The 25,870-nt window shown below is 57.3% G+C and overlaps 1 protein-coding gene across 1 annotated transcript; it reads left to right on the top strand.

Annotated features, from left to right (window-relative positions):
* Window positions 1-1,144: 1,144 nt before the first annotated feature.
* On the top strand, window positions 1,145-19,690 carry DEDD2 (death effector domain containing 2). The gene is made up of 5 exons (XM_062178005.1): window positions 1,145-1,272; window positions 1,864-2,230; window positions 3,382-3,504; window positions 9,186-9,347; window positions 17,910-19,690. The coding sequence occupies exons 2-5, from the start codon at window positions 1,903-1,905 to the stop codon at window positions 18,299-18,301; spliced, it is 1,005 nt and encodes a 334-aa protein (XP_062033989.1). The 5' UTR covers window positions 1,145-1,272; window positions 1,864-1,902; the 3' UTR covers window positions 18,302-19,690.
* The last annotated feature ends 6,180 nt before the right edge of the window (window positions 19,691-25,870 follow it).

Below are 25,870 nucleotides of genomic sequence, written 5' to 3'. Positions count from 1 at the left end.
TTCAGTGGGAAGAAGTGGGCGCCCGTGGGCCCGAGGCAGTGGACGCGCACAGAGTGTGTCACGTCGGCCGGAGAGACTGGCTCTGGGGCCAGGCACACGTGGGGTGCTTCCTCTCTCCGGGCCTGTGTTGCTCGTGTGTAGAGTGGGCTGGATCACGTCCACGTCAGAAGCCGTTGACCGGGTGGAATGATAGCACACACGGAAAAGGGCTCGGCAGAGGGCCCGACGGAACCCACCGAACACGGCCCTGCTCGCCGCGGTCGGCGAGGCCGCTGTCCCGTCCCCGACGAGGCGCCCGCTCTGTGTCCGGCCCGGGGCCCTCCCGCAGGCGGTCATGGGGAAACTGAGGCCCAGAGGGGAGGGAGGGGCTCTTCCTAGTATGGCCCTGCACCCCAAGCAGCAGTCACGTCTGCCGCCTCCCAGGGGGAAGTAACTCCGGGCAGGGGACACGACTCGACCTTGAGTCACCTAAGTGGGGGCAGCACTCGCAGGCCCGGGGCCGCGGGTCCCCCCGCCGGACCCAGGCTCCTCAAGGCAGGCTGGGGAGGGCGCGTCTGTGTGACTCCGACTGCGGGGTCCGCGCCGACCCTGTGCCTGGGGGAGTCGTGGTGAGCGCCACCGGGAGGTTTAGTCGGGACGGCGGGGTTCTCTGCGCTTTGTCTCGAACCCGAGATGGGCGATTGCTGGTCTCCATCAGAGGGTGGAGGTGGGGTTCCCCGGTCGGGGTCCTGAGCCCCCACAGTTAAGAAGCAGGCTCCAGGCTGCCATGAAGAGTGGGGGACGGTCCAGTGGGCGCAGCTGGGGAGTCGGGAAGGCCCTTTGCCGCGGGCAGCAAGCGCAGCAGTACATGTGGGAGTCTAGGTGGTGATCAGGAGGGGTGCTGCGCTCCGTGAGATGAGTCATCCTAATACGGCGTGATGGGGGGGCAACCAGGACCTGGTGGCTCAAGTGATCGGCTGGAAGGGGGGACCCTGCCCCCGAGGTGCAGGACCCAGCCCGGCGGCGGCGCAGGGCTAAGCTCTCCGATTGCGCATGCGCAGCACAGGCGGGCCAGGAAGCTTCGGTTGGGGGCGGGTCCGGCGGCCTGGGAGGGGCGGTGCTTGGAGGCTTCATTCTGCGCCTGCGCCCACGGGGCGTGGCTGTCGCACCTGCGCGAGTTGGGAGGCGGAGGAGGGGCGAGATGACGCAGGCGTAATAATAGAGAAGGTGCCAGAAAGATCCAAAACAAGTGGCTGCGGCCGTCGCCCGGGAGTCCTCGGACGCCGGAATCCGGTGAGGATCGAGCGAGGCCTAAGGGCGACTGATGGCGGGGTAGACGGAACCCCCGGGGCCCTGGGGAGAAGCCGGGACCGCCCTTGTCGGGGCGAGGGAGTGGGGTTCGGACGGTACCACCTGTGCGGGACGTAGGGCTGCCTCGGTCGGTCCCACTTGGAGGGGCCACTTGGGTGGGGCTGTGGGGCCAGTCGCACGGTGCTGCTGGACCGAGCCGAGGGGCACGTCCGGGCAGCAGTGCTCGGAGTCGGGGCGGTAGACAGGGTGCTTTGGAATGGGCCCTGCGGCTTGTTCGGGCCGAATCGCCGGGTCGGTCTGGAGACCAGTACGGAACGTACCACTTGGGGAGGGGCGTTCGGGCTAGGCCGGCCGGGCTGGTCGGCGGAGGAGCGGGGTCCGGCGTCTCGACCTGTTACTAGGGGACCTCGGATGATACCACTCCGTCCCGGGGGAGGGGGAGGCCGAGACGGTTGGCGGTGCGGGGGCGGCCCTGCCCTGCGGCGCGGGGCGGGGGACTCGCTCTGACCGGTGCGAGGTCCGTGCCCCTGCGTCGCTGACCACCGTGCCCTCTTCTCGCCGTGTGGGTTCTAGGCCCTGGTTCTGAGCTTGTCCTGCACCCCTCCCCCGGTAATGGCGCTGTCCGGGCCGACCCCGGCCCCGAGCTGGGAGGAGGATGAGTGCTTAGACTACTACGGCATGCTGTCGCTTCACCGTATGTTCGAGGTGGTGGGCGGGCAACTGACCGAGTGCGAGCTGGAGCTCCTGGCCTTCCTGCTGGACGAGGCCCCCGGGGCGGCCGGCGGCCTGGCCCGCGCCCGCAGCGGTCTGGAGCTGCTGTTGGAGCTGGAGCGTCGTGGGCAGTGCGACGAGAGCAACCTGCGCCTGCTGGGGCAACTCCTGCGCGTGCTGGCCCGCCATGACCTGCTGCCGCACCTGGCGCGCAAGCGGCGCCGACCAGGTAGGGGCGAGTGGGAGGGTGGGGGCCAGACTTCCGCAGGGCCCCCGCTGTGGTCCTGTGTGTGCCATCTCACAGCCCCAGTCCTCCCAGCAGTGCCGGTGAGAGACGCGAGAGGGAGGAGACAAGGCTTTGGGAGGGGTGAGCTTGTGGAGTTTGGCTGCATCGGTAATAAAGATTGTGACCCCCGTTTGCGGAGGGCACGGTGGTGCCCAGCCCCTTACGTCCTCAGTCCTGCGCTGGCCCCGCTGTGCAGGGGCAGGAAAGACCCTGCTCAGAGAGGCAGCTTGCCCTCGTAGGTGTGGACACAGGGTGGTGGGGCAGAGAAGGTGTTTCATGAAATTTGTGTTTAGTGGGGAATCAGACAGTAAAACAGACGAGGAACGTGTTTTGAGGTACAGCTTTAGGAAGCTTGAAAGAATAGAGACAGTGGAGAGTGCAGCAGAGGGGACGGAGGCTGCGCCAGGTTGGGTGAGCGTTGCACGCCTTTCAGAGAAGGTGACGACTGAGCTGGGCCCGCACTGCAGCCGTGCACAGATCTTAGAAGTTCCAGGCAGAGGGAGAGGCAAGCATCTAAGCCCGGCGCACACTCGGGTGAGAAGCTGGGCGCTGAGGGGCTTGCAGGCAGCATAGCTAGGGGATGTGGGGCCGGGGTCAGTCCCAGAGCAGGCCCTTGGTCCTCAGGAGGGAAGTGCTCCTGAGGGCTGGCAGGCCCAGGGGCTGGAAGGGTTGCTCGGGCTGCTGAGCCCTTGTCTGGGTCACTGGAGGGGAGGGGTGGATTATGGGCTTTCCTGGCCCAGAGTAAGCCGTTGGGATTTAGGTAACCCAGAGAGGGGCAGGTTTAGGGAAGGGCTGACAGTGTTTTTGGGAAAACTTGGGGGTCAGGCTGTGGAAGGGGAGATTTGGGCTTGCAGGCAGGATCCTCAAGGAGAGCTGGGTGGATGGTGGGGCCCAGGGGCCCTGCAGGGATCCTGGCCGTGAGGGCAGAGCAGCCCTGACAGTTGCTGTTGCTGGAGACCTGGGTTGGGTGCCCCAGGGGGTGATGAGTGGGAGGAGTGGGTGTCTGAGCTCTGACCTCTGGGGTGGGCACTGGGGGCCGCGCCTGGGAGGGTGGGAGGCTACGAATGCTTCTTCCCGTCCCTCTTTTCCTCCAGTGTCTCCGGAGCGCTACAGCTACGGCACATGCGGCTCCTCTTCGAAGAGGACGGAGGGCAGCTGTGGTCGCCGCCGGCAGTCGAGCAGCTCTTCAGAGTCTCAGCAGGGGCAGTGGGAGACAGGTGAGCGCAGCGGGCTGGGCACCGTGGTGCGTCCCTCTCCTCGTGGTGGTCCTGATGGACTTCCCTGATCTGGCCCACCGGGCGTGGCCAGAGGGGTCATTCTGTCTCATTCTAGAAGCTGCTTGCACGTGTTGTGTGTGTTTATCGTTGCCACGGAATCCCGTGTCCCGAAGCGACAGACTGAGTAGTTTCACGGGGTTTCCCACGCTGTTTGATGGCATCACACTGTGGGTGTCACTCCACAGCTGTGTTTGCTGGATGCCTTTCTGAGACTGATTCATGGTGAACGCTTCTAATTGGTTTGTTTTAATTGGATTAACGTATTCAGCCTCTCCCACCCATTTTTAAATTATGTTAATTAAAAATATTTATTTACTTGAAAGAGAGGGGGAGAGAGATCTTTCATCTGCTGGTTCACTCCCCAAATGGCTGCAACAGCCAGGGCTGAGCCAAGCTGAAGCCAGGAGGCAAGAGCCTCATCTGGGTCCCCCATGTGGCAGGCAGGGGCCCAGGCACTTGGGCCATCTTCTCTTTCCAAGGTGCATTAGCAGGGAGCTGGATTGGAAGTGGAGCAGCAGGGACGTGAGCCAGTGCCTGGGGATGTAGCTTTACCCATGACGCCACAGCACCATCCTTATGAAAAATTTGAAATGCACAGAGAAACAGATTCATAGATTGAACATCTTTGCCTAAATTCAAAGGCTGTAACCATGTTGCCACTTTGCTTTACCTGTGGATGTGTACCTTTGTTAAGTAAATTAAAGACGTAGTAGATTGACCCTGGGTCAGCAGGCATCTGGGAAGGAGGGTATTGCCCTGTCCTGCTTCCAGACCAGTGTCGTGACTAAGAAAGTAAATAATTCTCAGATGCCTTAATGGTCCATTTTCAGATCTTGTAAGATTTGTCTGAACTGTCCGGATCTCTCGCACATGAGTTAGGCATCTACTTGTTATGTCTCCTTCATCTCTTCCTGGAAAACAGACACACGCTTCCTCCACCGGGACCTTTCTCTGTATTTCTGTGAAATTGCCCGTCGTTCCCGCAGGCCAGTGTGGCAGAATGTCCCGATTGTTTCTGGGTGTGTCTGAGTGTTTTCTGGTGGTGTCACTTAGCTTGTCCCTTGGTCCCCTCTCTCTCCCGTGGAGTGGGAAGTAGGTCTGGGGCTTGGTAGCGGAGTTTCAGGTTTCCTGTTCTGTCAGCAACACTCCTTGGTTGATGCTGTGAGGCCTGGTGTCCCCCCGAGGGTGGCTAAGTGATGTCCATGGTAAAGGGGCACATTCTCTCCTGTCTGGGGGATGGCGCTGACACATTCTGTTCACCCTGTGGGTTTTCCATCCATTGGTGAGCCCTGCCTGCACCAGTTGTTACATTGGTGATCACAAATGTTGATTTTTTTTCTACTTCTGTTAACTGGAATTCTTCTAAGAGTAGTTTCCCTTTTTTCTTCTCTTTGTTTCTTTTTCTTGGGTATCATTATGGACTCACACGTGACTCATGTTTGTAAAGTTTTCTGTTTATCTACTTGAGAGGCAGAGAGTGTGCTCACTCCATCCACTGCTTTACTCCCCAAATGCCTGCAGTGGCTGGGGTTGTGCCACGGTGAAGCCAGGAGCCAGAACTCAATCCAGGTCTCCCAGATTCTTGAGCCATCACTGCTGCCTTCAAGGGTCTCCATTAGCAGGAAGCTGGAGTCAGGAAGAAGCCGGACGCCAGTTTTTGTTTGTTTGATTGTTAAGAATTTATTTATGGGGCTGGCTCTGTGGAGAAGTAGGTTAATCCTCCACCTGCGGTGCCGGCATCCCATATGGGCACCGGTTCTAGTCCCAGCTGCCCCTCTTCCATTCCAGCTCTCTGCAGTGGCCTGGGAAAGCAGTAGAAGATGGTGCAAGTGCTTGGGCCCCTGCACCGGCATGGGAGACCTGGAAGAAGCTCCTGGCTCCTGGCTTTTGATCAGTGAAGCTCTGGCCGTTGCGGTCATCTGGGGAGTGAACCAACAGAAGGAAGACCTTTCTCTCTGTCTCTCTCACTATCTGTAACTCTACCTCTCAAATAAATAAATAAAATCTAAAAAAAAAAAAAAAAAAAATTTATTCATTTGAAAGGCAGAGTTAACAGAGAGGGCGGGGGTGGAGAGGTATCTTCCATCCACTGGTTCACTTCCCAAATTAGCACATCCAGGAGCCAGGAGATTCTTTCAGGTCTCCCATGTGGGTGGCAGGGGTCCAAGCACTTGGGCCATTTTCCGCTGCTTTCCCAGGCATATTAGCAGGAAGCTGGATCAGAAGTGGAGCAGCTGGGACTCGAATTGGTGCCAATATGGGATGCCAGTGTCACAGGCAGTGGCTTTACCCACTATGCTACAATGCCAGCTCTCAGAGGCCAGTAATTTTTTTTTAAAAGATTTATTATATTTATCTGATAGAGTTACAGAGAAAGGTAGAGCCAGAGAGGTCTTCCATCTGCTTGTTCACTCCCCAGATGGCCACAACGGCCAGAGCTGTGTTGATCTGAAGCCAGGAGCCAGGAGCTTCTTCCGGGTCTCCCACGTGGGTGCAGGGGCCCAAGGACCTGGGCCATCTTCCATTGCTTTCCCAGGCCATAGCAGAGAGCTGGATCAGAAGACGAGCAGCCGGGACTAGATCTGGCACCCATATGGGATGCCTGTGCCACAGCGTCGGCCCCCAAGGCTAGTGTTGAACTCAGGGACTCTTACATGGGAGGCAGGCATCTTAACCAGTGTCTTAATTGCTAGGCTAAATACCCACCCCACGCGTAACTGCTTATTTGTCGTAGTCAATAGGCGCTCCTTCCAGGGTTCCAGTTGGCTAGCCTCTATCTTTTTGAGCTGTCTCCATCATTCCTGCTTTGTGGCTCTGCAAGATGTCCTGGGCTTACCTTGCACCCTATCTCCTAGCCCTAGAATCAGCTCTTCTTGGAGCCTGGTTTCTTCTGGGAGCCATGGTACGTAGTGGCCAGCATCTGGTGCACTCCCAGTGAACAGAGCTAGAGACTTTAATGTTTGAGCTCGTCTTCCAACATTAATATTAGAGGAATTTTGTTTTCTACTTGAAATCTGGCTCTTAGTAACTTTTTTTTTTTTTTTTAAAGATTTATTTATTACTTGAAAGGCAGAGTTAGAAAGAGAGAGACAGAGACAGAGACAGAGACAGAGAGGTCTTCCATCTGCTAATTCACTGCCCAGATGACTGCAGTGGCCGGAGCTGGGCCAATCTGAAGCCAGGAGCCAGGACCTTCTTCTGTGTCTCCCATGCAGGTTCAGGGGCCCAAGCACTTGGGATATTTTTTGCTGCTTTCCCAGGCACATCATCAAAAAGCTGGATTGGGAATGCAGTCACCGGGACTCTAACCAACACCCGCTTGGGATGCTGGCGCCACAGGTAGCGGCTTTACCTGCTAGGCCACAGCACTGGCCACAGTTTTTTTTTTTTTTTTTTTTTTTTTTAAGACTGATTTATTTATTTGAAAGAGTTATGGAGAGAGATGGGGAGACAGAGATACCTTCCATCCACTGGTTTGCTCTCCAGATGGCCATAACAGCCAGGGCTGGGCCAAGCCAAAGCCAGGAGCTTCAGCCGGTCTCCCACACAGGTAGCAGGGGCCCAAACACTTGCGCCTTCTTCCGCTGCTTTTCCTAGGCCTCTAGTAGGGAGCTGGATAGGAAGTGGAGCAGCCGGGACTTGAACTGGTGCCCATCTAGGATGCAGATGTCTCAGGTGATGGCTTTACCTGCTGTGCCACAATGCTGGCCCCAACTTAATAACGTTGAGGTGTGCATTTATTTGCTTTATTTTACAACAGTAATAAACTTGCATCAGAGTGATCAAGTTGATGCCTCTGCTATTTTCTGAATGAAATAGAAGATTGGTTTGGGATTCTCTGTTTCTGAGCACATGACACAGAGAGTTTATGGTCAGAAAGTTCTTCTGGTTACTTGAAGTAATTCTCTTTTCTGAGTGTATATGTCACCAACTATGTATACAGTTAGGTTTGTTTGTTTCTGTGTGTGTAATCTTATGGTGTTTTTTTTTTTTTTTTTTTTTGACAGGCAGAGTGGACAGTGAGAGAGAGACAGAGAGAAAGGTCTTCCTTGGCCGCTGGTTCACCCTCCAATGGCCGCTGCGGTAGGCGCGCTGCGGTAGGCGCGCTGCGCTGATCCGATGGCAGGAGCCAGGTGATTATCCTGGTCTCCCATGGGGTGCAGGGCCCAAGCACTTGGGCCATCCTCCACTGCACTCCCTGGCCACAGCAGAGAGCTGGCCTGGAAGAGGGGCAACCAGGACAGGATTGGTGCCCCGACCGGGACTAGAACCCGGTGTGCCGGCGCCGCAAGGCGGAGGATTAGCCTAGTGAGCCGCGGCGCCGGCCTCTTATGGTGTATTTTTAAGTCTTTAAGTTGCTACGTGACTTAGGAAAAACTTAAAGTATAGAAAAAGATGTTCTTAGAAATGTTATTTCTGGGGCGGGCACTGTGGTGTGGAAGGCTGAGCCTCCGCCTGCAGTGTTGGCATCCTATATGTGTCCCGGCTGCTCCACTTCTGATCCAGCTCCCTGCTAATGCGCCTGGAAAAGCAGCGAAAGTTGGCCCAAGTCCTTGGGCCCCTGCGCCCACATGGGAGACCTGGATGAAGCTCCTGACTCTTGGCTTCAGCCTGTCCCAGCCCTTGCTGTTGTGGCCATTTGGGAAGTGAACCAGCAGATGGAAGACACATATCTCTCTCCCTCCCTCTTTCCCTCCCTCCCCCCGCCCCCGCCTTTCAAATAAATCTTTAAAATAAAATAAAATAATAAATGTTACTTCTATGCTTTCTCTCGTTAGGTAATCAGTTACATTAGTTTACTTATTTTTTATTCTGTTGTATTTCATTAAGGCAGAGTGATAGAGAGAGCAGGGAGAGGGAGCGGGTGAGAGGGGGAGAGAGATCGAGACCTTCCATCTGCTGATTCACTCCCCAGATGGCCGCAACAGGTGGGCCTAGGCCAGTCTGAAGCCAGTGGGCTGGGCCAGGCTTAATCCAGAAGCCTGGAACTCCGTTCAGGTCTCCCACGTGGGTGACAGGGACCCAGGGACTTGGGCCATCTTCTCTGCTGCCTTCCCAGGTGCATTAGTAGGAAGCTTGATTGGAAACGTAACAGCCAGTACTGGAACTAGTGCTCTGGTATGGGTTGCTGGCTTTGTACGTGACAGATTGGCTCACTGTGCCACAACCCTGGCCCCTGTTTCATTCATTTCTGGTTTGTTCCCTCATGGTTAATTGATCTTGTGAAAATAGATCTTATTTGCCCTCTTCTCTGTGTACTGTAGCAAATTGTCGTTCATTTTGCATCCGCTTCCTTCCACTAAACTTCTACCTCGGCAACTCTTGTGTGTTCTCGTTTCTTCTGGTCAGACACATGGTGACAGCTGTAGATGTGCCTGCTGGCTGGTGCTGTGCCTGTCACCTGGTGTGAGGGGCAGGGCTCTCTCTAGGGTCACACCTGGCGTGGCCCATCTCGGTGGCTTAGGGGGCAGCTCTCCCAGGCAGGACCATGGGGACTAGGAAGGGGGTAGAGGGGCTCGCACCATTCACCGTGGCTCTGGAGGCTCCGACTGGCTTCCCGCGCTCCTTGGCATGCTGCCTGCCATCCCGATCCTCATCCTGCCCCGTCTGTCTCTCCTCAGGCTCACCCCCGACCAAGCGGCAGCGACGGAGTAGGGGCCGGCCCAGTGGTGGTGCCCGGCGGCGGCGGCGAGGGGGCCCTGCTGCTCCCCAGCAGCAGCAGCAGCAGCAGCAGCAGCAGCAGGAGCCTTCCAGACCCAGCTCGGAAGGCAAAGTGACCTGTGGTAGGCGGCTGTGGGCCTTGGGAACGCATGATACGTGCTGCGGAGCCAGAGATGGTAGGGTGTGGCATCCCTGCAGAGTACTCAGCCAGCACAGGAGAGCTCTTGTCCTTCCTGTTGCCATCTGGTCTACACCCTGCCTGTAGCTGCGCGGTCACGTCCTGTGACTCCTTCCCAGGAAGCTTTGCAGCCAGCCCCGTGCCCGAATGTGCTGTGTCCCTCAGCGGACATGCGCAGGGCTTGCTCTCGCAGCAGTCCTTGTTGTCCAGGGGTAGACTGTCACAGGGATGCAAAGCAAGGACATCTGGTGAGGCTGCTCGATGCGTGTCCTTGCCTTGGGACAGGGGTCAGCTGTTTGACCTTGGGCAGGTGACTGGACCCGCTGTGCCTCCACGTCTGCATCCGTCAACAACCAGGGCTGTTGCTGCGAGAGGGAACGAGCGAGGGCACGCCCTGCCTGGGCGTGTGCTGGGCAGGGGTGTGGCTGTGCCGCACGCCGTGGGCGCAAGGCCCCGGTGAGGCCCTGCCTTTGTGGTGCTGACCAGCTGACCATCCAGTGAGAAGGTTGGGCCCGTCAGCTTTTCCTGCCAGGGAAGCTGAAGGTCACTTTGGATGATAGGAGCTGTGCACTGAGTAGGCGGTGGCTGGAGGAGCAGGCAGGGGCCTAAGCAGCCAGGCCTGGCAGGCCACAGGGCCTGTGGGGGGTCGGTTTTGTTTACTGCATCCAGTGCTGTCAAAGGGCTTTAAGTAGGGGAGTGATGTGACCTGATAGCTCCTTTTATGGGAACTCTGACCCCATCTGGAAGATCAGTTAACCCCAGAGTTAGGGTTTATCTGGTGCTTAGGACAGCACTGGGCATCTCCCCCGTGCTGTCAGGTGGGTGCTGAGTAGGCGCGGTAACACAGAAGTTGAGGGTGCTGAGCTCTGGGCCGGGTAGCCGTGTTGAGGAGGGTGAGCAGGGGTGGACAAGGAAACGGGGAAATCTCTTGGATGTAGGGTGACTGCCGACGGGTTGGATGCGGGGTTGGCGGGCCGTGCTGTGGACGCTCATGCTCAGGCCCTTCCCCCCAGAAATTCGCCTGGTGCCCTGGGGAGGACATAGCCTTGTGCCTGCTTCTCCCAAGTTGGGCAAGGCTGGCGCTTCAGGGGCTGGATGTGGCATCTGAGCTCCTTGGCAGCAGGGGAGACAGATGAGGGCGGTGCCAACTGGACAGGCATGGCAGATGCCACAAGTAGTGTGACCATGGGAGCCCTCTGACCAGCCTGTTTCCTGTGGAGGTGCTGCCTCCTGGACAGGCTCATGGTAACTGGAAAAGGAGTGGGAATGGTGTTTCTGGCAGAGTGAACCGAGTATGCCGTGTCCACAGCAGGATGTGATCAGGTTGAGTCTGGCAAGAGTAGTGGCTTTAGTACTTCAGTGGGTGGGAGTGGGGGACAGGAGGCAGGCTGGGGGTTTGGGCTCTGTTCCCATTGTAGGGGGAGGGTCTGTGTGCTTGCCGCGTATCCAGCTTCCGTTAGTGAGCAGTGTCTCTGTGCCAGTCTCTAGGCATTGACGATGCAGAATTAGACCAGGTGGAGAAAGTCCCAGGCCTGGAGAGGTTCACATCATAATGGGTGAAACAATTCACAAGTGATAACGTGTAACGCCAGCTTGTGACAGGTGCTCTGAAGACAACACAGAGCCGTGCCCTGGACCTGGAACGTGCCCCTGTGGAGGGGCTGAGATGGAAAGAAGCTGGGACGGGGGATGTGCAGAGCAGGGTGGAGGCAGTGGGAGCAGCAGGTGCACAGGGAAAAGGTTCTTCAAGAGAGGAGGCTCGGGTGCAAGAAACTGGCAGTCAGGAGACTCAGGAGGAGCTGCTGAGGTGGGGATAAAAGCAGGAAGGTGGACGCAGCCCCATGGCACCGGAGGCCTTGGCCTGGAGGTGTCCGTCCCTCTTGCCATCTGCAGAGCCTGCTCCAGCCCAAAGTGCTCCCCTCTGTCCTCTCTCGGTGCCTGTCCTGGCCTTCCACGCCCAGTCCAGGTGAACTGCAGATACCTGTGCTGCGTGTTGGGGTGGAGGGCCCCACCCACAGAGCTGGCCCTGTGTCCTCAGACAACTTCCTGTTTGTGGAGGTGGCTGCTCAGGGGTGACTGCTCCTGAGTCAGGCAGCGATTCCCAGAGCCGCCAGGCTGCCTCAGGGAGGACAGAGCAGGCCGAGCTGGGCATCGAGCTGGGCATCGGGCTGGGCATCGGGCTCTGCCCTGAGGCCAGGGCGGGGCTGAGCTTGGAGGGAGCCTCTGGAGCAGGTCTGACTGGGTGGGTGTGGCCTGCCGGAAGCTCTCAGTTTTCTCCCTCTGAAAAATGGGAACGGCTTCCCTTGAATGAGGACATGAGGCTACAGGCCAGGGTAGGAGGAGGCCCTTGTGACCTGGGTGGGCAAGTGGGTGGCTGCCAGTCCTGCCTGCCTTCACTGTGAGGCCTGGGGGCGGCCCCAGGCAGCGCTCTCCAATGAGGACAGAACTAAACTCTTAAGCTCCTGGGGATGTGAGGAAAGGGAGCTGGGGGACCTGGAGAGAGACACGGGGCTTCTGAGCCTCGCACCCTCTCAGCTGCCCACTGTTCCTGTGCTGGCCTGGGGTTCTCAAGTCATGGCAAACCCCGTTGTGCAAAGGGCAGGGAGGTCATCACTGGGCAACACCCGGCTCTGAGTGTTCATGGAGCACTTCAGTGTGCTGAGTGCCGCAGCATGGGAGGCCCTGCCCTCATCAGGCTGTGTTCTGGTGGGAAGAGAGCTTTTCAGGTGTCAAGGGACGTGGCTTCCGGCAAGGGGGATGGCAGGAGCGGGAGTGTGCCCTGGAAGTTAGGAGGTGACAAGGAAGCTGTCGAGCCTTGAATGAAGGGAGGAAGAAAGTACTAGCAGGTAAGCATGCGTGAGGGAACCAGGCAGATGCTGCAGGGCCTTGTGAGTATGGGCTTGGGCTTTGGATTTTTCCAGGTGCGTTAGCAGGGAGCTGGATCGGAAGTGGAGCAGCCAGGACTTGAACTGGTGCCTATATGGGATGTAGGTGCCGCAGGCCAGGACTTTAACCTGCTGCGCCGTAGCACAGGTCTTGGGTTTTTTTGTTTGTTTGTTTTTTTAAAAATTATTTTTAGCTTACTAGAAAGGCGGAGAGACAGAGATCTTCTGTTCATTGTTGTACTCCCCACATGCTGACAGTAGCCTAGACTGGGCCAGGCTGAAGCTAGGAGCCCAGAACCCATTCTGGGTCTCCTATGTGGGTGCCAGTGATGAAGCTGATTGGTCATCACCTGCTGCGTCCCAGAGTGCACTAGCAGGAACTAGGAAATGGAAGTAGAACCAGTCCTTGAACCCAGGCTCTCTGATAGGGGCCGCAGGCATTTCCAAACAACAGCTTAACACACTGAGCCACAATACTGTTTTGTTTTTTATCCCTTTATTTAAAAAAACTGTTTATTAACTTTTATGCACTTCAGAGGCATAGTGGCGGAGCCAGGTCTAAATCAGTGTTCCAATGCCTGTCTCCACATATTGTTATGTACTTTCAGATTTTTCCTTACTTGAGAGGGGGCAGGGGAAGCAGAGGAGGAAAGATCCATCTTTCATCTTCTGATTACTCTCCAGATGCCTGCAGTTGCCAGGACTGGCCAGTCCCAGCTAGGAGCCGGGAGCTCCATCCAGGCTCCCACATGAGTGTCAGGGACTCCGCGGTTTGAGCCATCACCTGCTGCCTCCTGTAGACACAGTAGCCTAGTGGCTGTGCCAAACACCTGCCTCCATGTTTATGAATGTTGAGAAGTAATTGGAGAATTTGAATGGCTGGGTCACGCTTTGCCCCTCTTCCCCTCCCATGGAAAATGTAGTGAAACAGAGACTAGCATGATGAGCACCAAGTCCCCAGCACCAAGCTTCGGCAGCTGTCACCTCGTGGCTGACTCAAATTCCATGAGCGTTATTACTTCACGTGGGGAGGTTCCACTGTGTGTCTATGAAAGAGGAAGATTTTTTTTTTTTTTTAAAGATTTACTTACTTATTTAAAAGAGTTACACAGAGAGAGGAGAGGCAGAGAGAGAGAGAGGTCTTCCATCTGGTGGTTCACTCCCCAAATAGCCGTAACTGTGCCGATCTGAAGCCAGGAGCTTCCTCAGGGTCTCCCACATGGGTGCAGGGGCCCAAGGACTTGGGCCATCCTCTGCTGCTTTCCCAGGCCACAGCAGAGAGCTGGATTGGAAGTGGAGCAGCCAGGTCCTGAACCGGCAGCCATATGGGATGCCAGCGCTTCAGGCCAGGGCATTAACCCGCCACAGCACCACCCCGAGAAAGATTCTTTAAAACATTACCACATCAAGAAAATCAGTGACAATAATTCCTTACTATCAAACCTCACTGCTCCGATTTCCAGTGATCCCCACCAGTGTCTCTCGTTCCCCCTAGCATTGTCCGCTAGCGTTTCCCAAGGACGGCTGGGTTTTGCCAGTCCCTTTGGTGGTGGTGGGGTCTGGAGAGGCGTGGCCAGGTTGTGGTTGGATGTTTTGAGTTTCCAGGCTCTTCCTGGGAGGTATTGTGTTCTCCCTCAGGAAGCAGGTGTGGCTACTTATCTTTCTCTGAAGGTGGGGGCAGCTTCTTCCCATTGCCACTGCCATCCTTCTGCTGATTGGGAGGGGAAACGCTTTATGTTTGACCTCCTGACTCTGGCTACCTTGTGTGGAGAGCTTTGAGTCTGGCATGGAGCCAGGCCGCGGGGGAGGGGTCCCACCGTTGTCTGAGAGGGGTGGTGCTGGCCCTGCGTGGCCAGGTGGGGGTCCTCGCCATTAAAGCCCGCTGGCTGCCTCTTTCCCCTCGAGGCTGTCCATCTAGGAGCTCTCAGGGGGATGACTTACCAGCCCCCAGACCCCAGCCCAGGACCTGCCCCCGGCACGTTGCCCTGGCCCCCTACCCGGAAACCCCTCCCACTTCCTTCTGTTCCATTCTGCCCCAGAAGAGGGATGGTGGTGTGTGGGGCGCTGTGTGCCTAAGCAGGAGCAGCTGTGCCTGCAGGCCCGCAGCGCTCCAGGGGGACGGGGCTGTTTCCCCACCACCGCCTCCATCCTGGGCAGCCACCTGTGGTCCGGCCCTGTGGCTGCCACTCTGCCGTGTGCACAGCAGCTGGAGTGGCCTCTGCTGTCCCCTTACCTTCACCCTTGCGGTCCTCCCAGTCGCTCCGTGGGAGGCTGTGGAGATGCACAGAGGTCTGGTCACCTCCAGAGGCCCCAGAGCCGCTGCTGAGTGACGGTAGACTCCTGACTCTAGCGCTGCTTCTCCCCTGTGCCCTTCTCCACCACGGTCTGGCCTGCGAACACTCCGAGTTCATTTTCTCTCTGGACTTGGACAAGTGCTGCGCTTCCGTGTCCTGTCTTCCTGGGTAAATCTGCTTATCCTCTCCTCACTCACGGCTCACTGCCATGGTGTTTCCTGGAGAGGTGCTCTCTGATCCTCGCAGTCTAAATTACAGCTCACGCTGTGCAATTTTCTGTCCCAGCCCCCAGGCTGTCTCTTAATTGTGCATTTATGGTTGTGAGAGGCAGCCAACAGGATGGGTAGGTAAGAGCTTGGGCTCTGGAGCTGGGCATCTCAGATAGAATTTCAGCTCTGCCACTTCTGTCTGTGGAGCTTTGGGCAGGTGACTCAGTCTCCGTGCCTCAGTATCCCCTCTACAGCGGCACTGCTCTGAGGTTGTGAGGCTGATTGAAGTGGTCAGTGGGTGTGAAGGCTGTGGTCCTGTGCCAACCCCCAGTAAATCCTGTCAGTGTCACCTGCAGCTATGTGGGTGTGGGGAGGCGGAGAAGTTGTGCTTCAAGCATGGGCCTGAGGTCCTGGGTGGAAGGAGGAGTGTCCAGGGGAAGTTCGTCTTCCCTGTCCACCGGGGCCCCTGTCCTCCCTCTCCGTCCTGGATCGTGTTGCCCAGGTCAGAGGTGGGACAGATTGACACATCTGAGAACCAATGATGAAAGTACTCAGGGCCGGTGCCGTGGCTCAATAGGCTAATCCTCCGCCTGCGGCGCCTGCACACCGGGTTCTAGTCCCGGTCGGGGCGCTGGATTCTGTCCTGGCTGTTCCTCTTCCAGTCCAGCTCTCTGCTGTGGCCCAGGAATGCAGTGGAGGATGGCCCAAGTGCTTGGACCCTGCGCCCTCATGGGAGACCAGGAGGTGGCTCCTGGCTCCTGGCTTTGAATCAGCATGGTGCACCGGCCACAGCGCGCCAGCCGCAGCGGCCATTAGGGGGTGAACCAACGGCAAAGGAAGACCTTTCTCTCTGTCTCTCTCTCTCACTGTCCACTCTGCCTGTCAAAAAAAAAAGTACTCAGAGGAGCAGGTGGCCTAAGGTAGGGCTAGTCGGGGAATAGGGCCTGGCACGTGAACAAGGCTGTGTGTCTCCCTGTCCCTTTGTGGCAGGCCCTCCTGTCTGTGATTCTGCCCTGCCCCTTCCTGTGTCCACTCCACCCAGCGGGGTCTCTGAATAAGCAGGTGATTTACACCCTAGGTCCAGGAACCGCCCCTGCTGGGGTGAAGGGCAAGCTGGGAGAGGATCCAGCTTGGGGGGACGTGGGGTGCCATGAACTGAGCACCTTGGTGGGTGCTGAGGGGGATGTTCCCTAGCCTTTGGAAAGGGGCAGGCCATTTGTGAGTGGGTCAGGCTTGTGCTGGGAATGCATTGCCTGGTAACAGCAGGGTGTGAGAGGACGGAGCAGCCGTTGGAGGAGTTGATGGAGGAGGAGGTTGGCTCAGGGGCCCAGACCTGAGCTGGGGCCATGGCGGGCAGGGGGGTGGGTGTCGAAATCACAGTTCCTGTTTCTGCGTGCCTGTTTGTCGTAGGCCCTGAGTCAGGCATTTTACAAGCTGCCTCGTTTAATCTTCATGGTCCTGCCGTTCTGCAGGGGACCTCTTGTTTGTCTCTTTGTTTTTCAGATGGGGAAACTGAGGCTCAGAGAGGTGAGGTCACATGCCCAAGGCCCCACGGCTAGAGAGTGGCAGAGCTGGGACTCACCTCCAGGTCTGTGGGACTCTGCCACCTGGCTCTGCCTCTGCCGCTGACCAGCCCTGTGTGGCCTTGGACAGGTCCTGCTCCTCCCAGCCCCCCTGCTCTGCTGCCCATGTTGATGGAGGCCACACCAGACACTAAGAGGAGTCAAGGCCATGGGCCCAGAGGGCTGGCGAGGTCCTCAGGATGGAAGGAGTTGGGCCCACAGGCAGTTGGGAAAGCCTGGGGCTGAGGCTGGGCAGGCTGGGCCTTGAGAGGAGAAGGTGGGGTTCCCCTTAGTGTAGAAAGGGGAAGGGTTTTGGGTGGGAGGAGGAAGTAGGTGGGGCTGAGAAGTTGTCCAGGGGAGCAGGGGGCCTGCCTTCTCTCGGCTCTGCTGCTGATGCCGTGTGCGAGGTGAAGGGAGCCCGTGGCATGATCCCCTCCCAGAGCTTCAGTTTCTTCATCTGTCAGATGGGCTGCAGTGGCCACTGTCCCACAAGGCTGATTCTGCTGAATCCCCCAGGACCAGGTGCTTGGCACATTGGAGCTGTTGGTGACGGACATTCTTGGAGCACCTGCTGGGCGTCAGGCACAGCGCTGATGTGTTCTTTTCTATCCGTGCTTTCTTTTTAATCTTTTCAACAGCTTTTCACAACAGGGATCATCCCCTGGCTTAGGCAGGAACTCCTCAGAGAGGTAGTGACTAGGCCCAGGTCACAGAACCAGTGCCCAGTGGAGTCGGCTCTGTAGACTGAGCAGCCTGCACGCTGTGGCGTGGGTGTGACGTGAGCCCTGCCCCTGCAAATCTCTCACTGCTGTTGGCCTCCATTTCCTCACCTGCCAATTAGCAGTGGTAACAGAGCTGCCTCACTTGGTCGCTTGTGGGTGAAGTGAATTCGTGTGGTTTCTGTTACTGGCCCTGTGTGGGTTGCATTCTGCCATCCCTTGGTGGCCAGATGGCCCCCAGCAGCTCTGGGCTTACAGCCCCCCAGCCTGGGTGGAAAGAGGCAGCTGATTGTCAGGAGAGCCAGCAGGTTGGGACCCTGTGCCTCCTGGTGCTTGCCTGCTGGATGGAAGGTTGGGGATGTTTTCAGCCCCATGGGACTGTGTGTGGGGTGGGGCGGCCGTGAAGCTGGCCGTCTACAGGCAGGAACGTTGTTCCCGAGCACCCGTGTGCAGGCTCACACAGCGAGCAACAGCCTGAGGGAGCGCCCAGTGCGGGAGATGTGGGAAGCCAGCAGCAGCCGACAGAGAAGGTCCCACAGTGTGACGTGGGGAGCTGAGGCTGAGTGGGTGGAGCGGAGGTCGCAGCTGTGGGTCTCCGTGGGAGCAGCCCTGTGGCCTCTGAGGAGGGAGCTCTGCTGGTGCGGAGGGGCAGGGCTGAGGGGGAGCCTGCTGAGGAAGTGGTGAGGCAGGAGAGGAGGGCCCCGCACAGCACTGGGGCCTTGCCAGGACCTCACCGGCTTTGGGCGTGGCTGCGGAAGGGGTGCGGCCGTGGGAGGGAGGCTGGTCCTGCTGGGCGTCGTGTCAGCCCACCCTCACGAGCTCCTTCTTCCCCCACAGACATCCGACTCCGGGTTCGAGCAGAGTACTGCGAGCACGGGCCTGCCTTAGAGCAGGGCGTGGCGTCCCGGCGGCCCCAGGCGCTTGCGCGGCAGCTGGATGTGTTCGGGCAGGCCACCGCGGTGCTGCGCTCCAGGGACCTGGGCTCCGTGGTGTGTGACATCAAGTTCTCGGAGCTCTCGTATCTGGACGCCTTCTGGGGCGACTACCTGAGCGGTGCCCTGCTGCAGGCCCTGCGGGGCGTGTTCCTGACTGAGGCCCTGCGCGAGGCCGTGGGCCGGGAGGCTGTCCGCCTGCTGGTCAGTGTGGACGAGGCCGACTACGAGGCTGGTCGGCGCCGCCTGCTGCTGATGGAGGAGGAAGGGGGTCGGCGCCAGTCAGAGGCCTCCTGAGCCCGGATCTGGCGAGACTGACCCCACCTCCGAGTCTCCAGGCCACCTTCTCCCCCTGGAGGCTGGCCGTCTGCCCGTAGAGGACTGTAACCCTAGCAGCTCTGAGGACTGCAACTGGACGGCAGCCCCTTGACAGCTCCTCCTGCAGGATGTGGGCTCTGAGGCCTAAACCACTTCCAGCTGAGTTTCCTTCTCACGCCCCTACCCACCCCAACCCCCAGGTGTGTTCCATCAGCTTCCGGAGAGCAGGGCTCAGGTCCGCAGATCTCGGAGGGAGGCGTAGCTGCACCGTCACTGAAGTCTGCACACGTGTGTCTGACCCCCGGGCTGTCTGCTGTGTATGCCTGTGTACACACACACACCTCACTGAAGTCTGCACACGTGTCTGACCCCTGGGCTGTCTGCTGTGTGTGCCTGTGTACACACACTCCTCACTGAAGTCTGCACACATGTGTCTGACCCCGGGCTGTCTGCTGTGTGTGCCTGTGTACACACACACACCTCACTGAAGTCTGCACACGTGTCTGACCCCCGGGCTGTCTGCTGTGTGTGCCTGTGTACACACACTCCTCACTGAAGTCTGCACACGTGTGTCTGACCCCGGGCTGTCTGCTGTGTGTGTCTGTGCACACACACTCCTTATTGAAGTCTGCACACATGTGTCTGACCCCTGGGCTGTCTGCTGTGTGTGTCTCTGTACACACACACCTCACTGAAGTCTGCACACATGTGTCTGACCCCTGGGCTGTCTGCTGTGTGTGCCTGTGTACACACACTCCTCACTGAAGTCTGCACACGTGTGTCTGACCCCGGGCTGTCTGCTATGTGTGCCTGTGTACACACACACACCTCACTGAAGTCTGCACACATGTCTGACCCCCAGGCTGTCTGCTGTGTGTGTCTGTGCACATATTCACTCTTCACACACTGCTCCCTCTAAACTCTTCCTCCCTGGTCCCCTGTCCTGATCTACTCCACACACTTCTTTGGCCTAAGGGCTTTTCTCTCAGGATCTCTAATTTTACCACTCCCAACCTGGGCTTCAGCAAAATACCAGTGGGCACTGGTGCCAGGCACACCTGGGGCCTACTCACCTTGCCCACACATCTCTAGCCAGCCAGGGCTCTGCCTACTTCCCACACATACCTGGCTGTTCTCACCACCTCCCTACTCCCCAGAACTGAATGGACACAGGCTTCTAGTAGGACCCTCGCCCAGAGTGCCACACGTGGGTGCTGTGGCAGTGGCAGCAGCATGGGCGTGCTGTTGCCCAGAGGGCCGGGATCAGAAAACAACCACCATCGGAAAGGAAAGGCAGAGGCTGGGGGCTGCTGGGAAAGAACGTCGACAAATGGCATCAATAAAGCTGACCTGAGAAGGGTATCAGTGGGCATCAAGGTTCTTGGACTCTTTTGTTCCCCCTCTCTGTCTCCTTGAGAGGCAGAGAACAGAGATCTTCCATGCACGGGTTCACTCCCCAAGTGCCTATAACAGGGCCGGGTCAGGCAGAAGCCGGGAGCGTGGAACTCCGCGTGGATCTCCCATGTGGATGGCAGAGGCTCGCTTTAGCCGTCATCTGCTGCCTCCCAGGCTACGTTAGCAGGAAGTTGGTGGCTTACTCCCGTGCTCCACAATGCCCATCTCAGGCTCTCTTCCTTGATAAGCTGGGGGAAGGATTGTTGCTGGCCTGGTGTTAGGGGCTGCAGGTGGGCAGGATGCTGGGTCACAGGTCAGCTACCAGCACAGACTTGGCCTACTCTCTGGGTCTCAGCTTGGATGAAATTCTGCCTTGCAGTCACACTCTCCCAACCCTGTTGTTGAGTTTTGTACTTGGTGGGGTGGGAGTAGGGGAGGTGGCCCCAGGACTTTTAACATTTTTATTTGAGAAGCAGGCAGGCCAACAAGCTTCCTTTGCTGGTGCACTCCTCATGCCCACAGAGCTGTTGGGCTAGGCTGAGGCTCTGAGCTACTCAGTGTCTCCCCGGTGGGTGGGAGGGACCCAGCTACTTGAGTGTGCATTACCAGGAAGAAGCTGGAATCCTGCCTGGAGCCAGGACTTGAACCCAGTTGCTCCAGTGTAGGATGCAGATGTCTCAAGCCCTGTCTTAATCCCAGAACCCAGGAGTTTTCAGGTTGGTTTGAGAGAGGAGAATCAGATGATCTTCTGGGTCACCTCCCAGCTAACTGCAGCAGCTGGGAGTGGGCCAGGCTGAAGCCAGGAACCAGGAACTACTTCAGGTCTCCCATGTGGGTATCAGGGACCCCATGTTCGCTGCTTCTCCCAGGCCTTTAGCAGGGAGCTGGGTCAGAAGTAGAACAGCCGGGATGGGGACTGGTGCCCATATGAGATGCCAGCATTGCAGGCGGTGGCTTTACAGAATCTGGCCCCAAGCCCAGGAGTTTTTTTTTTTTTTTTTTTTAAAGATTGATTTATTTGAAAGTTACACAGAAGGAGGGGCTGAGAGAGTGAGGTCTTCCATCGGTTGGTTCACTCTTCAATCAGCTGCAACAGCCTGAACTGCGCCGATCCGAAGCCAGGAGCCGGGAGCTTCTTCCAAGTCTCCCATGCAGGTGCAGGGGCCCAAGGCCTTGGGCCATCTTCTGCTTTCCCAGGCCACAGCAGAGAGCTGGATCGGAAGTGGAGCAGCTGGGGCTTGAACCGGTGCCCATATGGGATGCCGGCACTGCAGGCAGTGGCTTTACCTGCTGTGCCACAGCACTGGTCCCCCAAGCCCAGCGTTTTTAACTAGTTCAGTGAGGTGGACCTGCACAGCTGACGGAAGCCCCACTGTTTGTGAACAGGGTAGGCAGCCAGGAATGGTGCCCTGGAATCTTCAGCTGCTCTTCAGCCCTCACACCTGGGCATTCTCAACCCGCATCTCTGTTCTTCCTCTTTTCTGAGGCCAGAGGCCATTGCCTGTTGCTCTGTGGCCACAGCTGAGGTTGTGGCCTTTTGCCTTCCCCCCACCCCCTGGTAAGTGCTGGAGAACTGCAGTTGCTTGCACAATACCCAGGGTTTTCCTTTCTAAGGAGGAAGAGAACTAGGTTTGGGCAGTTGGGGGAAGGGTGACAGGGATCCCCAAGAGCTGTTCTTTTCCTTAGGGGTGTGTGTGTACCTGCCCACACCTGAGAGTCTGTCCTTGCCCACTGACCTGGGATGGCATACAGGGATGGGGGAGGCAAGGCCGGGTTCAGTCCTGCTGTGTGACCCCGGACCCCGGACTGCCTTTACTTAACTGGCAGGAGCTGAGTTCTGCTGGGGGCGGGGCGGGGGGGGGGGAACCTGTTTGCTGTGTGCCTGAGGCTAGGGAAGGTTTGGGATGGAGGACCTCAGTGACAGCAGTTAGGATCCTGGTGGGCACAGCTTTTCTTATGGCCTTTTTTTTTTTTTTTCTTTTCCCCTTTTTACATTTTTATTTGAAAGAGAAAGGGAGCGCTTCCATCGGTTGGTTCACGCCTTAAATGGTTGCAACAACTGGGCTGTGCCAGGACAAAGCCAGGAGCCCAAGGCTGCTGCCTGGCCTTCCACGTGGGTGCTGGACCTTCTCCAGCTGCAGTCCCAGGCGCATTAGCAGGGAGCTGGATGTGGAGCAGTGGGGTCTCGAACCTGTGTCCATATGGGATGCCGGTGTTGTGGGCGGCGGCTTAACCCACTATGCCACAACGCCGGCCCCTTTTCATGGGCTTCTAAGATCCGAGGGTCTCTTGTACTTGGATTTTTTTCTGTCAGGTGCCCGACTATTGGGTTCCCTAGTCCCTCAACTCCTGCCCGCTGGCTCTGGACACGTGTCAGGCCCCGCCCCATTCTCTGGGTCTTCGCCGCGCCCTTGGCAGCCCCAGTCTGCTTATTTCGCCCGCGTGGGCCTCGGCGACCCCGCGTGGGCCTCGGCGACCCCGCGCAGGCGTGGTCCGTACCCGGAAGTGGGGGGAACCGCGAGGCAACGGCTCGTGCCCCGAGAGCGCATGCGCTCAGGAGCGCCTCTAGGCTTGCCAGGGCGCGAGCGCGGCGTCGTCGGGCTGACCAACCCTCGAGGCCAGAAGTGGGTCAGGCCCAGGCCGTGAGGGCAACCCAGGGAGAGCAAAGAGCTTAAGAAACAGGAGCAGGGTGCTGTGGGGCGGGTGGTGGGCAGGCCGCGGCCGCGGGAGGTAGGGGCCAGGTTTCCACAGAAGCGGAGCCTCGGGCTGGACCTCGGATGACAGAGGCGCGAGCCAGGCAGAGGACAGGGCAATATTCCTGACTGGGCTGTAGAAAGACAGATGGACAGAGCCGAAGGTAAGTGGCGCTGCAGAGCCCGCCCTCCCCCATGTGGGCAGCGGACATCTGCCACGTTGTCCAGTGTGGGGAGCAGGGCCTGCCCATAACCACGCCACGGAAGGTGGTGACGGGAGGCGGGCCCACTGTCCCTCGACAGCAAATGCCCCTTGACCCCTCCCGTGGACAGGGCCTGAGCTGCTCGACCGGGAACCCTGCAAGGACTCCTGCCTGGGTGCTGGCACTGAAGAACCCCCGGTCTGGCGGGTGAGCCGGGCCGGGACACAGTGGGTCACAGCTCAGAGGTCAGCGCGGGCTGGAGGAGCCCAGAGGACACTGGGCGGAGGGACACGGGAAGGCTTGGGGCTGGCAAGCTCCCTAATTCACCTGTTAAAAATTAACACTGCCACCCAGATACAGTGTTCTGTACGCTGTGGGATACAGCGTTCAGAACAGTGCATGAGACATAAAGGTACATTATGTTGTAAAACACACCTGTCCCCGTGTCAGGGCATACACTGCCCTCACCCTACGAGCCCCTTGCCCACCTTTCTATCATGATAGCCACAATCCTGCCACTTCCCCCAGCTGGAAACACGATTCTGACTTTAAAAACAATTTTAAAAATGTATGTATTGGGGCCGGCGCCGTGGCTTAACAGGCTAATCCTCTGCCTTGCGGCGCCGGCACACCGGGTTCTAGTCCCGGTCGGGGCGCCAGATTCTGTCCCGGTTGCCCCTCTTCCAGGCCAGCTCTCTGCTATGGCCCGGGAAGGCAGTGGAGGATGGCCCAAGTGCTTGGGCCCTGCACCCCATGGGAGACCAGGAGAAGCACCTGGCTCCTGGCTTCGGATCAGCGCGGTGCACCGGCCGCAGCAGCCATTGGAGGGTGAACCAACGGCAAAAAGGAAGACCTTTCTCTCTGTCTCTCTCTCTCACTGTCCACTCTGCCTGTCAAAAAAAAAAAAAAAAAAAAAAAAAAAGTATTGGGCTGGCACTGTGACGTAGCAGCTACAGCTGCCTCCTGCAGTGCTGACATCCCATGTGGCTATCATTGGAGTCCCGGCTGCTCCACTTCCTATCCAGTGCCCTGCTTGGTGTGCCTGAGAAAGCCAGGGAAGGTGGCCCAAGTTGTTGGGCCCCTGCACCCACTTGGGAGACCTGGAAGAAGTTCTTGGCTCCTGGCTTTTTTTTTTTTTTTTTTTTTTTTTAAATTTTTGACAGGCAGAGTGGACAGTGAGAGAGAGACAGAGAGAAAGGTCTTCCTTTGCCGTTGGTTCACCCTCCAATGGCCGCCGCGGTAGGCGCGCTGCGGCCGGCGCACCGCGCTGATCCGATGACAGGAGCCAGGTGCTTCTCCTGGTCTCCCATGGGGTGCAGGGCCCAAGCACTTGGGCCATCCTCCACTGCACTCCCTAGCCACAGCAGAGACCTGGACTGGAAGAGGGGCAACCGGGACAGGATCGGTGCCCCGACCGGGACTAGAACCCGGTGTGCCGGCGCTGCAAGGCGGAGGATTAGCCTAGTGAGCCGCGGTGCCGGCTTGGCTCCTGGCTTTGGATCGCCCTAGTTTCAGCCATTGTAGCCATTTGGGAGTGGACAAATGGATGGAAGATCTCTCTGTCTCTGTCCCTCTGTAATTCTGTCTTTCAAGTAAATAAATAATTTTTTTTTAGTGTATGTATTTGAAAGGCAGAGAGACCGGCCCTGTGGCATAGCGGGTAAAACTGCTATCTGGAGTGCTGGCATCCCATATGGGCACTGGTTTGAGTCCCGCCTGCTCCAGTTCCAATCCAGCTCTCTGCTAATGTGCCTGGGAAGGCAGTGGAAGATGGCCCAAGTGCTTGGGCTCCTGTATCCCCGTGGAAGAACTGGAAGAAGCTCCTGGTTCCTGGCTTTGGATTGGCTCAGCTCTGGCCATTGAAGCCATTTGGGGAGTGAACCAAATAAGTAAATCTTTCAAATAAATAAATAATTAAAAAAATAAAAACAACTAAATTTTTTAAAAAAAGGCAGAAAGAAGTAGGGGCAGAGAGGGAAGGAGCACGCCATCTGCTGGCTCATTTCCCAGATATCTTCAGCTGCTGGCACTGGGCTCGGGCCAAACTTGGAAGCCAGAAATGCAATCCAGGTCTCCCACGTGGGTGGCCAGGATCCAAGCACTTGAGCCACCACCTGCTGTCTAGAGAGGATGCATTAGCAGGAAGCTGGAATGGAGAGTGAGCTGAGACTTAAACCCAGGTGCTTTGGTATGGGATGTGAATGTCAGCTTAACTGCTGTGCCAAAGCCTGCCTCTGGCTTCTTTTTGAATCTGACATAAATGGTATATCTTCTGTTGTTTGCTCAGTGTTATATTGGTGAGATTCCTCATTGTTGTGTTTATCTGTAGTTGACTCATTTTTATTGCTATATAGTATTCCATTTATGGCTATACCACAATCAGTTTATGCATTGAATTGTTGATGGATATTTGAGTTGTTTCCAGCTTGGGGCTGCTTTGAATAAGGCTGCTTGGAACACTCTTGTGCATGTTTCTAATCCTCTTCCAGTCCAGGTCTCTGCTGTGGCCCGGGAAGGCAGTGGAGGATGACCCAAGTGCTTGGGCCCTGCACCTGCATGGGAGACCAGGAGGAAGCACCTGGCTCCTAGCTTTGGATTGGCGCTGTGCCAGCCATAGTGGCCATTTTGGGGGTGAACCAACGGAAGGAAGACCTTTCTGTTTGTCTCTCTCTCTCACTGTCTATGACTCAACCTGTCAAATTAAAAAAATGTATTTATTTATTTATTTATTTATTTATTTATTTTTGACAGGCAGAATGGACAGTGAGAGAGAGAGACAGAGAGAAAGGTCTTCCTTTTTTCCGTTGGTTCACCCCCCAATGGCCGCTGCGACCGGTGCGCTGTGGCCAGCACACCGCGCTGATCCGAAGCCAGGAGCCAGGTGCTTCTCCTGGTCTCCCATGCAGGTGCAGGGCCCAAGGACTTGGACCATCCTCCACTGCCGTCCCAGGCCACAGCAGAGAGCTGGACTGGAAGAGGAGCAACCGGGACAGAATCCGGCGCCCGTCTGGGGTTAGAACCCGGTGTGCCGGTGCCGCAAGGCGGAAGATTAGCCTATTGAGCCGCAGCGCCGGCCCACCAAACTGTTTTTTTAAATGGACTGTACCAATTTACTCCACCACCAACACTGAGCTGAATTAGAGTCCTCTCTGTTTCACATACCTGTTAGTACTGGTATTGTCAGATGCTTGAATTTCTCTGATCTGATGGATGTGGGGTAGTATATCATTGTGGTTTATTTTTCTTCTCTATAATGA

Source organism: Lepus europaeus, chromosome 19 (genome assembly GCF_033115175.1).
Source record: "Lepus europaeus isolate LE1 chromosome 19, mLepTim1.pri, whole genome shotgun sequence".
In the NCBI taxonomy this organism is placed as follows: Eukaryota; Metazoa; Chordata; class Mammalia; order Lagomorpha; family Leporidae; genus Lepus; species Lepus europaeus.
Note: the sequence above shows the minus strand (reverse complement) of the source record. Positions and strands in the feature narration are given on the sequence as shown.